Source organism: Equus quagga, chromosome 11 (genome assembly GCF_021613505.1).
Source record: "Equus quagga isolate Etosha38 chromosome 11, UCLA_HA_Equagga_1.0, whole genome shotgun sequence".
Taxonomy (NCBI): domain Eukaryota; kingdom Metazoa; phylum Chordata; class Mammalia; order Perissodactyla; family Equidae; genus Equus; species Equus quagga.
In genome coordinates this window covers 100,548,138-100,563,445 of record NC_060277.1, presented here as the reverse complement: position 1 = coordinate 100,563,445, position 15,308 = coordinate 100,548,138, and the positions used below count along the sequence as shown (strand labels likewise).

The 15,308-nt window shown below is 34.8% G+C and overlaps 1 protein-coding gene across 9 annotated transcripts in view; it reads right to left on the bottom strand.

The window, feature by feature from the left end:
- Positions 1-15,308, bottom strand: part of TANC2 (tetratricopeptide repeat, ankyrin repeat and coiled-coil containing 2) — a 388,431-nt gene that overhangs the window by 117,984 nt on the left and 255,139 nt on the right. For all 9 annotated transcript variants that reach the window (XM_046676045.1, XM_046676044.1, XM_046676048.1 and 6 more), the window contains one exon: positions 10,217-10,480. In XM_046676045.1, the coding sequence (XP_046532001.1) occupies positions 10,217-10,480 (264 nt within the window). The remainder of the gene's footprint in view (positions 1-10,216; positions 10,481-15,308) is intronic.

Here is a 15,308-nt window from a genome sequence, read left to right as displayed (position 1 = left end):
CACTGAGCTAAATGAATAGTTCATTCCTTCACAAATCCAAATACTTACAGGCAAACTGAACTAAGGAAAAGCAGTGATATTCAGTATCAATTGCAGTAGCTCTGAAGTCCTGATTCAGGGCTTAGACAGATCTGAAATCAGCCAATGGGGAACTATTGCTTTAACACAGACTGCAATTAAATTATGGTTAGTGTTACCTAAGTCTACTAAAACATTCATTCTTTTTCTTATTTTAGCAATTAATATCTCTGAATCTATCATTATTTATCAAATAATTCAAAATAATTTTTTACTGCCTTTGTTCCTTATTAAATCATTATTTTCCTTAATCCTATTTTCAGTTTCCCTCTGCTTCATCATTTTCAAAATTTTTGTCCCTTCAAGTACGTTATTTAAAGGCATATGAGACAAATATTGGAAAGATCAGTCAGGGACCTAAAATTCTGTTTGTTCTACTAATTGTATGTAATTGTACTCTCCTCATAGTCACTTGCATCTTTTCCATTTGGAAACCACTTTCTGAGAAAAAGTCTTTGTCATACTTGGTGAAACATCTCACTCCGTCAAAATTTGCTCAGGCTGCACTTTCTCTGCTTCCCTGACTGATCCCCCAGTCAGAATTAATTGTTTCTCCCTTTCAGCAACCACATACATATATTGCTAATTAGAATTTGTGTTATTCAGCTAGTTGTTCACACGTCTGTCGTCCCTTTCTAGATTACAGTAGGTTCTTGAGGGCAAGAAACAATGTCTGATTTATCTTTGATAACCTGATTCCTTTAGAGTAAATCAGACTGCCCTGCACATAATGCCCAATATGGAATTGAACTCCAGACTAGTCCTACTTAGACATCTGGCTCTGTCCTAACCCTCCTCACCGCTCTGCTGAATGCTTAACAGACATCACTATGGAAATACGCTTGGCTCCAATGATGTTCACATAATCTTCCTTCAGCTGCTGCTGATCCCTATATTACTTTTTTCTATAACACATATCACTCATATCACTTTCTATCATAGCATACACATTACTTATTTATCACATTTATTTTACTTTCTCTAGCTAGAATGTAAGCTCCATGAGGGTGGGAATCTTTGTTTTATTTACTGATAATTCTTAAGTGTTTTGAACAATGCCTGGCGTATATAGCACATGCTCAATAAATGCTTGTCTAATGACTGAATAATTATATTTAACATACACTTTGCGTTTGGCTATATTTAAACAATCAATGAATAATAAATTAGGTTTGTCTTACTGGGTTATTTGAAAGCTAAGGATAAAGGAGGTGGCTATAGCAACAATGCCTTATATATCATCATCCCATAAAACACCAATGATAAATCTATAGGGACAGACATATTCCTACCTCATATTGCTACTTTTACTGTGAAACTGTACTGGCAATTTTTTTGAGATAAGTCCATCAAGTTAAATTAATACTATAATATTTAATGAATATGTTCCGGATACAAGTATAAGAGATTATTAGGTAAGTTGAACTGAATTGAAGAAATAGGAGAAACATATATAAAAAATTTTATGTGAAAAGAAAATGTTTTAAAAAGGAAACCCATAAAATCTGTGTCATTAAAAAGTCTTGTTTTCAGAGAATGAAGGAAGTGGAGAAGGGAGTATCTATTTTTTGACATCTCATCAGATTGGAACAGCTGACTCACGTATAGAACATTTAACTGACATACCTTTTTAAAGTCAAAATAACTTAATACACAAGTGAGCAGAAAAAAATCCAGCAGACAACATTTGGTACAAAACATTCCAGAGGCAATTCTATATTGAGTTTGGAACCAGTTTGAGTTGTTTCTTCTTCTATCAGTTGTCACTAATGCAAACAGAGTTTAGTAGCACAATTGTCATTCTGGCTGACCTGAGCAGGGAGCCTGGAACGACACTTCATGTTTGCTACAGCCTGGGCAAGAAGCCACTCTGTTGTCCTTAAACACCCTTGATTCATAAAGCCAAGATTCTGCCTGGTGAACAGCCCAGTTTTGATTTTCTGTAAAATTCTCATTCTGTTTGGATTCGTTTAAATCCCCCAAGATTCCCATTTCGCATTTACCTGTTTCTTAAGATCCTTGTCTTAGGAAAATGTGCAGCTCCAAACATTAACAAGTAGATGATGAGAGTTTACATTCTGACTTGTGTTGTTTGTATGTTTCCCTGACAGACTCTTCATTTTCACACAAAGCACTGAGGACAGCTGTTGCAAGCGAACATTTCCTGCTTCCCACTTCCCTTCAATTCATTGCCAATCTCATTTTAAGACATCAAGGGTGACCATAGACAGCCTACTCTGGTAATTTCTGCCATGCAACTGCAAGTCCACAAGGGTTCTCTACTTCCTTCCAACACAATAACTTCAAAAATAAATATGCAACAGTGATTTACCTTTTGAAAACAATAAAAGACATAGCTCTTATTTTTTCATATTTTAGAACTTTAAAGGTGTATAAACATCTAAATTTCTATTCAGAAAAATGAGCTACTCCAGGAAAACCCAAGCCTTGATGCTACAGACTGTCAAAACTCACCTTTAATCACTTCATTACTTGAGTTAGAAGTTTTTATGTTTTCAGTAAATAGAACTATCTTTGTATGTGGAATATGGAGCTTTTAACTGGTACATCTAACTACAGACTTGACTTGTTTGAGTCTTTATGTTTTTAAAAGTATACAGCTAAATCTAATTGACCAATATATTGACACTTAAATTAATCAGACTTCTATTTTAATAGTTAATAAAAAGCATGTTTCAAAAATTTCATTACATATATTTCTTCCATTTATGTTGTGCCTGAGTTAAAAGCACAGAAAAATTTTTTATAAAATAAACGACCATAAGCCTCTGCATATGTGCTGACTTCATTCCCTACAAGTAAAAATGTTACAAAAGCCATGTGTCCTTTCCATTCTTTTTAAAATCAAGGGTTTTATGGAATAACATAAACAGTTTTATTCAATCCAGCAGCAGCCTCAAGGATTTTAAATAATTCCTTGATAATTTCCTGGTCCTGCTAGATGTGGCCCTATAAAGATGCCAATGAGCTTGGGTGAAAGAGGGCACTTCTCTTTTCCAAGTGGGGAGAAGTCTATAACACAGCAAGGACCATTTAAACAATTATTCTCACAGGTTTTTTTTTTTAAGTGATGCAAATGGTACTTTCACATCATTATTCAACATTATTTAGTCTCTAAAATAAATACTTACGTTACTCATACTGAGCTAAAGTTAAAAAAGAGAAATTTAAAACCTATTTGAGGAGGCCTTTTATTATTGGCATTCATCATCCCCCCAAGTGTTTATATGCCTAGAACAATTTAATAAATATAAATATACTGGATTTTTTCCCCCCTATTTCAAGCTCATCTCATATTTGAAATTCTCAATTCCTGTTCACCAAGGAGATCTGAGTATTTGATCTTCCCCAAGTTTGGGGAACCACTTCTATGTACACCTTAGAAAGTAAAGGAAAATACGTACATCTACAGCTAAAATGAGAAGAGAGGACCCTCCTGAGCTAAGAAAATTTATTTTAAAAAATGATTTAGATTTCTAATTATAAAGCTACCAGAGGCTGTGATCTGATCAAATGTTTACACACATTATACAGTTAGCAGGGTAATTCTCTGTGAAGAGTAATTTTATTTCTCTACATCCTGGAAACATTTTCAACCTATAATCTATTAAATTTTGAAAACAATTGAGTCATTTGGTTTATAGCTCACTTTCCTGCCTTTTTGTGAGGATACTGAAACCATGGTTTCCAGATACAGAAAACAACCCAATACAAACTATTCTCTGACCTATGACTGACAAAATCCTATTCTCCAGCACAAATCTATCTGGCTTCTGACTATGCATTTACCTTTTACCCTTCCTTTGAGGAAGCATGATCAGGACTGCTTAAGAATCTGAAAATCTCTTTTAGCCAGAAACGCCAGTGTTAGGAGATGACCACTGTGATACGTGAAAAAATAATCAACAATTAACGTCTACAGGTACAACAATTTAGGCTAATATTATCTCTTTTATATTTTTTAACATGGGGGAGGGGCAGGAGAGGGAAAAGAAGAGGGGAGAAAGTATTAAAGTGTGTACAGGAAATATTTTCCAATACTTGAATTAGAACAAACTCCAGTAACAAAGAAAAACCACTGTTTTATAATACTTGACATAAACAGCATATTTTCTATCAAAAAGATAAGAAAAAGCATGGTCCATAAAAGAAAAATTTGATAAATTGATGTCATCAAAAATTTTGTGCTTCAAAATATATTAATAAGAAAAGTAAAAGATAAGCAACACACTGGGAGAAAATATTTTGCAAACACATCTCTGACAACAAGGTTTGTATCCTGAATATACAACAAAGTCTTACAACTCAATAAGAAGACAAACAACCCAATAAAAAAATGTGCAAAAGGTTTGAACAGATATTTCACCAAAGAAGATATGAATAGCTAATAAGCACACAAAATAAGGTCAATATCATTAGTCATTAGGAGAATGCAAATTAAAGCCACAACAAGATAACATTTCACACCTGCTAAAATAACTATAATAAGAGATAAGACAAATGGTAGAGAGGATGTGGAGAAACAGGAATCTCCATACATTGCAGGTGGGAAGGTTAAATGGTGTAGCCATTTTGGAAAACAGTTTGGGAATTTCTTAAAAAGTTAAACATAAATTTACCCTATGATCTAGTAATTCCACTCCCAGATATCTATTCAAGAGAAATGAAAACGTATGCCCACCCAAAGACTTGCACAGGAATGTTCATAGCAGCACTATTCACAATAGCCAAAAATTGGAGAAAACCTAAATGTCCATCAACTGGTGAACGGATAGATAAAGTGTGGTACAGCCACACAACAGAACACTATTTGTAATAAAAAGGAACAAATTTCAGATACATGCTAAGCAAAGAAGCCAGACATGAGAGACCACATATTGTATGACTCCATTTATATGAAATGTCCAGAAAAGGTAAATCTATAGAGATAGAAAGTATGATTAGTGGTTGCCTGGGCTGGGGTGGGAATGAAATTAACATTAAATTGACATGAGGAATCTTACGGGGATGATGAAAATTTTCTAAAACTGATTTATGCTGAAGGTTGCATAACTTGGTAAATATACTAAAGATTACTGAATTGGGTGAGTTACTTGGGTGAATTTTATGACATGTAAAATATGACTCAATATACTGGTTTTAAAAAAAAGGATCAAGAAAATACACAAAAACTTTTGCTTTGGGACTTTATCTAGGCTACCACTAAACTAAGGTGGCAATTAGAATCATTTCTGGCCATTTTGGGTACTTACCCTAGGTTTATGCTCTCAATAAATGGAACACTTTAAGTAAATTATCTATTTGTTGAAGTTATTAGGTTATTTTTAATCTACACTAAAAACAGGTATTTCTTCAAAGATCTAGTTACGTTGCTTAGGACTGCTATTTCTAAATCAAAAACAAGGAAAAATCCTTCTAGAAAGACAGGAGCTTATACATTTTTTTAAAGTGAGGTGTGATTTACCTACATAAAGTATATAAATCTTAAGTGTATAGCTCAATAAATTTTTATATATGTATATACCCAGACAACCACCATTCAGATCAAGATACAGTAGGCTTCCTTAAGTGATATTCCTGCCAAAGGTAACCACTACTTCAGTTCTATCACCATAGAAGTGCCATAGTTTTGTCTGTTTTTTCTGAGCTTTATATAAATATACATACTTCATACGATATGTACTCTCCATGGTGTAAGAGTAGTACAGACAATTTTTTCATCGTTGTATACAATTTATTTATCTGACTCTACTGTTGATGGGTATTTGGATGATTTTCAGCTTTCAGGTATTATGAATAAAACTCATATGAACATTCTTATATTTCTCTTTTAATGAACATAAGGACTTACTTTTGAAGGTCGTCCTACACAGGAGTCTAATTGCTTGGTTTTGTAGGTAACATGCATACAGCTTTATACACCTTTAATAGATCTCAACAAGCAGCTTTACAAAGTGATAGTACCAATTTATTAATATACACCCATCGGCACCATATGACAATTTCAACTGCATCACATCCTCACTAATACTCAGAATTCCCATTTTAACTTTTATTTGTGGGTATGGGTATAGTAGTATCTCATTGTCAAGAACTGTCAAGGATCCAATATTTTATCCTACTTCTAAGCTAACACGCCTGGATGCTGGAAGAAGAAATTAGACATCTAGGTCAGAGATGAAAGACAGTTTATTTCTCAGAGGAATAGCAGTAGCCAGAGTATCAACATTTGTGCCAGTTCTCTGAGCCCCAACTCCCATAGGGCAATACAAAAAGGGTTGGTGATACCTGCACATGGAGATGGCTGCATTACAAGAGAGGCACTCTGCCGATAGATTAGTTTGCATTTCTAGGATTTTATATAAATGGAATCATATAGTATGTACTCTTTTTTTATCTGGCTTCTTTCACTCAGCATAACTATCCTGAGATTCATATATGTTGTTGCAGTACCAACAGTTCATTTCTTTTTATCGCTGGGTAGTATCCATTGTAAGGACAGACTATCATTTGTTTATCCACTCACCTGTTGATGGGCATTTGGGATGTTCACAATTTTTGGCTATTACAAATAAAGCTGCTATGATGATTCGTGCACATCTTTGTAAGAACATACGTATTTTTAAAGATTTTATTTTTCCTTTTTCTCCCCAAAGCCCCCCGATACATAGCTGCATATTTTTAGTTGTGGGTCCTTCTAGTTATGGCACGTGGGATGCCGCCTCAGCATGGCTTGATGAGCAGTGCCATGTCCATGCCCAGGATCCGAACCGGGGAAACCCTGGGCCGCCGAAGCAGAGCGTGCGAACTTAACTGCTCCAAGAACATGTTTTCATTTCTCTTGTATAAATCCTATCGATTTTTGACCTTACATGTTTCTAACATACATTATAGTCATATAACGTATATTATATATTACACATATAATATGGATATTATATGTATAATAGATCTATTTAAAAAAATCATAAGTAATATTAACCTCTGGAGATAGGCATTAGGCAGAGAGGGGAGAGCGGCTTTTCCTTTTGTTTTTGTATTTTTTGTTTGAATTTGAATTTTTATTTGCTTTATATATTATGTAATATATATCAATCTTTAATTTCTAGAATATGTCAGCAGGAATTGCTGGGCAAGGAGATTATAGCTCATTCTTTTCGTTTGTTTTCTTCTTTGTATCTCCCTGTATTTAAAAAAAACTGATAAAAGTTATTTTTTAAGGTAAAAACAAGAAAAGTCTCTTAAGCCACTCTTTCAACTCTATTAATACAGCCTTTGACCTGGCAATTCATCCCCTATAATTTTGCACAATACCAGAAGCTTTTAACTATTTTCTCTAACTCCAGCCTTTCCTCCTTCAGTCTATCCCCTATGAATACACATCAGTCATTTTTCTTCTCTTTTCTTCTTTTTTTGGGGAGGAAGATTGTCGCTGAGCTAACATCTGTGCCAATTTTCCTCTACTTTATGTGGGATGCCACCATAGGGTGGCTCAGTGAATGCTGCTAGGTCTGTGCCTGGGATCTGAACCTGCGAACGCCGGGCCACCAAAGTGAGCACACAAACTTAACCACTACCCCACCGGGCTGGCCTCTACAGTCATTTTTCTAAACTGAAAATTTGATAATGTGGCTCCTGCTTATTCTGCTTTCTATCCACAAAATAAACCCAACACTCATCATCAGAGTACATAAGGTCCTTGGTATCACCTTTCAACATCATTTTCTACCATTCCTTTCTTGTACCCCAGGTTCTAGTCATGCAGAAATACCAATAATGTGCCAAGTTCTTTAACTTCTTGGTGCCTCCTTCCTCTTTTTTCTATTAGTCCTTCTGGTGAATTCTTATTCATCCTTCTCTATGATGTCTTTTATTCCTCTCTACTCTCACCCTTTGCACTCAGATGCTTCCTATTCTGTGTTCCTATGGAAATTTATAAATTACTGTATTATAGCATTTACCACATCGTAGCTGAGTATGTTACAAAAACAACAATGGATGTCAATTAAAATTCCCTCTTGTAATTCTAGATAAAATTCTTATCTTAATATTTGCTTCAGTGACTGTTCCAATTGATATGCAAAAACTTACTGAGGTACAACTGTAGCCACAATTATGTTGATGCCTATAAGTAGTAAAGTTGTTAAATGGCAGTTAGCAAAAAAGACACCATGAGAGGTAGTTTAGAAGCTCAAAAAATTCACAAACTGGATGACAATTCCCTGAAAGTTGATTACAATTTAAAAGATGTTATTAAATAACTAGAATATCAGCTCTTACAAGATAGAATTCTAAATAAACTGAAATCTTACAATCCATGTAATGGAAGAATGTACTCTTCACCTGATAAAATGTTGCTTGCTTAGTAAAATTGTTTTTTAACATATTTCCAATGATATTTTTATCTGGTGATTAAAATACCTGACATAGAAACCTGCGTTCTATTCTCTGCAGTAGAATTACACAATTTATTCAATATATATTGGTTAGAGAAATAATTGATGACATTGATACTTTCAGAATTGGCCTTATACCAATTTCTGGAAAACAATAGTGTTAGAAAGCTTTAGAGACAGTGAGGGAAGAATCATATCTGGCTAATTAGTCCTGGAGAACTCTTTGTAAACCCTAAGGTTAGTATTTGCATAGTGTAAAATAATAAATCCCTATAGACATTTATGCTCAAGAACGGCACAGTATTTTATAATCTCCTCAGCAAAAAGACAAGAGAACCTCATACCTCTATCTCCTACTAAGTGCTCACCTCCCTTTTCAAATAATAGAGCCAGAATTTTCTTAGAAATCACTGCAGCTCAGTTAGCAAGTAAATTGGGATGTACCATTAAAGCTGGTAGCTATATTTCCCCATTTTTATATAGGCAAGGATTTAAATGCTTCTCTTCTGGAAAGACTGAATTTGCCTAGCACTTTCTCATAAGTTATAGCATTCTAGGATTCAAATATGACATCATGGTTAGGGATCAACATATTTAACAGAAACTAGGAGAGAAAATTTTCTGTCACTCTATGAAAGTGAATAATCTTGAAAAATTAATACTAAAATCTTATGCAGTTACTGATCTTCCAGATGAGCCATTCTCTCCATAATCACATCTGATGACAGATGCTGATGATCTCCCAGAAGACAGAAAAAGATTAATGGTTTAGAAAAGGTACAAAAGGAAAATGGGAAAGGCAAGAAGCATCACACTATTATCTGCATAACATAAATAGTTACATCTGGGAAATAAGTGCTCTTGACTACAATAAGAACTTTCTTATCTTGCATCAGTGAGATAAACCTATGCATGAACAAAACTATTCACCAGGCAAGTAAGAAAGACAAACATAACTTTGATTTTGTAGTATGGATGAAGTCCAGATGATGATACATTTTGAAAATGTGAGAATGCTCAACTATTCTCCCAAAGCTCCTGGTCTGAATTATTAAATAGCAACTTAGCTGTATAAAAAATATCCCTTGACATCAATTCTGAACAGCTGCTAAAGAATAATGGCTCCATCCTCCAGCCACTTAACTTTCTGTATCATTTCTTTATGACTAAAACTGCTAGAGGTTGTCTGAGTTGTTCTTTAGCAGTGTAGGGACCTGGTGATCCTTCTACGATAAGATAGCCAGGATACTGTGAAAATATTGAGCTCTTGGAATAGGGACGTTGAATTGTTGCCTGCCTGCCACTCCTTCAAACTATGGATGATGATTTCTGCTAATACAAATTCTACTGAAATAATGCTTCAATTTAATAATGTTTTTTAAAACTAAAGTTTTTAAAAACTAAAATCTCCAAGTGAAATCCTTTCAAAGACTTCTGATGTGAGAAAAAAAGACTTTTTTAGCAGCTTGACAATATGCTTTATAGCTTCTGTTTCTGATTTTATGTGTGCTTTTATATTTTTGGGGAGCAGAACTAAACGATCACTTGAGGAACTCGAGCCTTCCCCTAGGTTAAAAAGATATGCCCATGTATAACACCCAAACACAAAAGAGTAGCTTAGTCAAAGGAAATGAATGGAAAATTTAAATACTATTAGAGTAGAATTTATTTTCATTTCAATGTATATGCTGGTAAAATGATCATTCTTTGAGAAACCTTACCTGCTACTGAATTTGGCCGTGGCATAAGATACAGAGGAATAGACTGTACCGATTGAGATAAAACTGTTTCCAAATTCCTGTCTGGGATCTTATTCAGACTATAGGTGGAAGCCGTCATGTTTTCATCTACTCGATACAAACAGGAATCCATGCTGGATTTTTGAGACTGCCAAGGCTTTAGGTTTCCTCCAGATCCTAATTCTTTACTGCTTTCCCCAACATATTTTGTGCGTTCCACGTTTTCAGAATAGCTTGTCAACGTAGCTGAAAAAAAGAGTGAAAAGAATTTTAAAAAACACAAAAAACCTGTTGACTAATCTGTTTACTACTGTACAAATTTGTGACTAGATTAGAATATTAGAAACATTATTTAAAAAAAATTACTTGATGATAATTTCATCTCCACCATAAAGTTTAAATAATTGAAACCAAAAAATACCTCTCTCTCACATATTTACTTTAACAACTTTATTTAAATGAACTAAACAAATTCATACATCGTTGCTAAAGTACCTACAACTGAGGCCGATCAATGCTAAAAATTTCAGAATTTCATCAAAAGGGAATTTATATAATTTTCATGGATTGCTGGAGAGCTCCAGAGGTCTCAAAAAGATCTATATACTCTTTTTATCCTGTATTTTCCCTCATTTAAATTTATTCCCTGGCCCTTTATATATAACAAAGAATTAGCAAAAATAAACAGTCCCTAAGCAGAAGGTACTACAGGAGAAAGAATCTATCCACATAAGGACACAATACAGGGCCATCTTGTACAGCTACCCTTTGTAGCTCTAACCCTATATACGTTGAATCTCTTAATGAAATCAAACAAAAACTGAAAAGGCATTAGAATTTTATCCAGTCTTACGACTAATTTTAAACAGGAAAATTTTCACCAACCCTAGAAACGGAAGGACTAAAAACATTAAAATCTAGATTATAAAAATCTTTGCAATAATTATAAAACAAGAACAAAAGATATCATGCCGGAAGAGTTTTTATGTTAGTTCATATTCTCCTTACATTTTAAATGTACCTACTGTTAAAAAAGAAGAGACCTAAGTTCATGAAGTAATTTCCATGATTCTTTTTAGTGAGGTTTTCTCTTTGGAAATTTAAATGGTGTTCTGGACTTTGTAGTAACAAGGGAAGATGATGAATTACAAAGAAAGACATCCTGGTTGCCTTCCAGCCTTGCTGGTCTTTACTATAAAATGTGCTCCTTGCATCTGAGAATTAAGTGCTGCCAACTGGTTTCTGTATCCTCACTGATATTAGGGAGCCCAGTTCCATGGCATCATCTCCCTGTTGTTGCCAACAACTTCATCAGAGAGCGCAGGCAGCATTAGGCTTCTCAAAGATGCCAGTGCTCTCCACTCCCACTTAGCGATGAGCTATCCTTTTTATATATTGCTGGATTCAATTTGTTAGAATTTTGTTAAGGACTTTTATGTCTATGTTCATGAGAGACACTGGTCTGTAGTTTACTTTTCATGTAATGTCTCTGTCTGGTTTGGTCTTAGGGTGATGTCGGCCTCATGAAGTGTTCCTTTCACTTCAACTTTCTGGAGCAGTTTGTGCAGAAATAGTATTATTACTTCCTTCAATGTTTGGTAGAATTTACCTATCAAGGCATCTGGACTAAGTTTTCCTTGTGGTAAGGTTTTAAACAACAAATTCAATTTATATTTCACAGCTGTAAGGATCTTCAGGTAGGGGCTGGCCTTGTGGCCAAGTGGTTAAGTTGCGTGCTCTGCTTTGGTGGTCCAGGGTTTCACTTGTTTGGATCCTGGGCACGGACATGGCACCACTCATCAGGCCATGCTGAGGTGGCATCCCACATAGCACAACCAAAAGGATCCACAACTAGAATATACAACTATGTACTGGGGGGCTTTGTGGGGGAGGAGAAGAAGAAAAAAAAGAAGATTGGCAAGAGATGTTAACTCAGGTGCCAATCTTAAAAAAAAAAAATTAAAAAAAAGAAAGATGTTCAGGTTATCTCTTTGTTTTCAAATGAGCTTTGGTAGTTTGTTATTTTGAGGAATTTGTCCACTTCATCTAACTTGTCAAATGTATTGGCATAAAGTTGTTCATGACATTCCTTTATCATCCTTTTAATGTCTGTGGGGTCTGTAGTGATGTCCCTTTCTCATTCCTGATATTGGTAATTTCTATCTTCTTTTCTTCATGATTAATATGGCTAGAGGTTTATCAATGTTATTGATTTTCTCAAAGAACCAGCCTTCAGTTTCACTGATTTTCTCTACCATTTTCTATTTCATTTATTTCTGCTCTTTATTGTTTTTGTTTACTTTCTGTTTACTTTGGTTTGAATTTCTTCAAGTGAAAATACAGTTCCTGATACAATAACTTTCTTCTTTTCTAAAATAAGCATGTAATGCGATAAATTTCCTTATAAGGACTTCTTTAGCTGTGTTCCACAGATTTTGATCTTTTGTTTTCAGTATCATCCAATTAAAAATATTTTATAATTTCCCTTGTGCTTCTGTTATTTAGAAATGGATTTCTATAAGTATTTGTGAAATTTCCTATTTTTCTATTATTGGTTTCTAATTTAATCACATTGTGGTCAGAGAACACATTTTGATGGTTTGAGTCCATTTAAATTTATTGAGACTTGTTTTATGGACTAGAATATGGTTTATCTTGGTGAATCTTCTGTGTGCATCTAAAAATAATATGTACTCTGTTCTTGTCGGGTAGACTGTCCTATAAATAACAATTAGGTCAAGTTGGTTGATAGAATTGTTCAGGTCTTCTATATGCTAATTGATTTCCTACTCATTCTATATCAACTACTGAGAGATAAGTGCTGAAATCTCTAACTATGTTTGTGGATTTCTTCCATTTTTAAGCTCTAATATTAGGTGCATAAACATTCAGGATTGTTATTTCCTCTTGATGAAATGACTCATTTATCATTATGAAATGAGCTTCCTTTATATGTTATCATTCTTTGTTCTGAAATCTATTTTGATATTCTTCATTCCGAAATGGGTGGAGGAGGGAGATGATGAGCATACATTATGGGTTCCAGGACTAGTAGGAACAAGCAGGGACTTAATTTTCATTTACTAATCCTTTCTATGTCTTTTTGGGAGACTGCAACTGGCTACCCCTCTTTGAAGGATTGGATTTGGACCTCTCCCCTCAGAAAAGAATTGAGTATATCATATCATCATGTTCCCAGGTGAGACCAGATGCCAAAAGAGAGTACTATTGGATCTACATAGTGCCAAGAGTTGGACTGTATTTGATTTGCCACCCTAGATATACTCACCTGCCTGTTGTGTGGTTATAGTTGCCCACGCAGTGGTGTGAACTATTCCCATGGGTTGGAGCTGGGTCCTGTTATTAACACCCCTGCTCCAGACTGAGAGATTGGCTACAGTGGCTGCTCCTAGTCCTTTGTGTTGACATAGGTACAAGTCAACCAATGCCCTGCATGTTGCTGTATAGCCTCTCTCCTCTATCTTTGGATTTCCTTCTCGCCACTGAGACATGAGAAGCAGTAGGGCTACTGGATTTGTGCAACAGGAAGAGTGGGGGAAATAACATCTTATTAGGGCTAACACACCAATGTGAGAAAGGAACTAGCAGAAAAATCCCCTTCTAATTACTCCTTCCACAGTTCAGAAATATATGGTCTCTCTGAAGGCTTTCAGCAGGACCAAACAATCACCTCTGCCAGCTCTGTCATTCCTTATATTTGCTCTCCTTCCTTTCCTGTCTCACACCTCCTTTCCTTGACTCTTGCTTCCCTGAATTGTACTCCCTTAATAAAATGTTAGCATATAACCTTTTGTCTCTCAGGCTCTATTTTCTAAGGAACCTGGGCTAAGGCAGTACTGCTGGTAAAAATGTTGGGAACCATGGGCTAGATATTCTTAAAGCTAATTCAAACGTTCAAGTCATATTAAGTTATTATATCATTTTGGTATGTGGTCAAAACTATGCACTTTAATTTGAAAATTCATTTAATATATTCAGTCTTTCAGTCATAAATAGCTCAATGGTTCCTAACCTTTTTGCCACCAAACACAATAGTGCAGCCTCTCCAGTGAGATTTTTATGGATTCCACAGCATATTTTATAATTATAAGTTCTAAATGTGTTTAGTGATAGTATATAGGTATATATTTGTCTTATGTGTGTATATGTCTGTGTTTGTTGTTTTTAAACATATATGCTTCTTATCCTAATTTCTAGAAACTGTCTCATTACTTTAAAATATATTTAAACACTTTTCTTTCAGTAAAATTTGAAATGTAATTTCACTTGGTATAAAGATGTGATGATTCAGCTGGCTTTATAATTCTTAGCTAGATGCTTGGAGTTCACATAGCTGCTAGGATCAGTATACTGAAAGCTAGGGAATGAGGACTCCCGTTTCTCAGAGGACTTGTCCACCTGTAAAATGTCTGTTATTTAACCCCTTGCCCTTTGGGGGTTTTTGTGTTGTGTCCCAACAAAAGTTTTTATCATTAGGTCCCAAATTAGAGTTGGCTAAGATGTACTTGTGTCTGTGTGATTTTACCTGGTGTATATACTAGAAATATATCCCTTTTCTCCAGATAAACCATGAGCACAATCAGTAGGCTTCAAAGACTGGAACACTACACCTTTAAAGGTCTGAGAAGGTGGTAATGGGTTTCACTATCTACAATATTTCAAATAACTGATAAATAATATGTTTACTGGTGACTAGTTAACTAAAACAGCAAGTTTCTGTAAACTTAGCTAGAATTACCTGAAGGGGGAGAACATAAGTAATCTCACTTTGATTAGAGGTTTTGGCAGAAATGTTTGATAAATTAAAAATGAGAAACTACTGAATAATGAATAGAGTGATGCTGAAGATTTTTTTCAAAAATATGGGATCTATCAACAAAAATTATGAAAGTCTTGATTGGTGGTGGAAAACTGTGAGAAACTTTGAGTTATTTTGTGGCACAAAGACAATTATTCAGTGGCCTGTGGGTGCTGTTTTATTATTTAAATGCCAAATTTTTTAATGAGGAAGAGCTTTTATGGTCATGGTATTTAAAAGCAATGATAAAGAAGA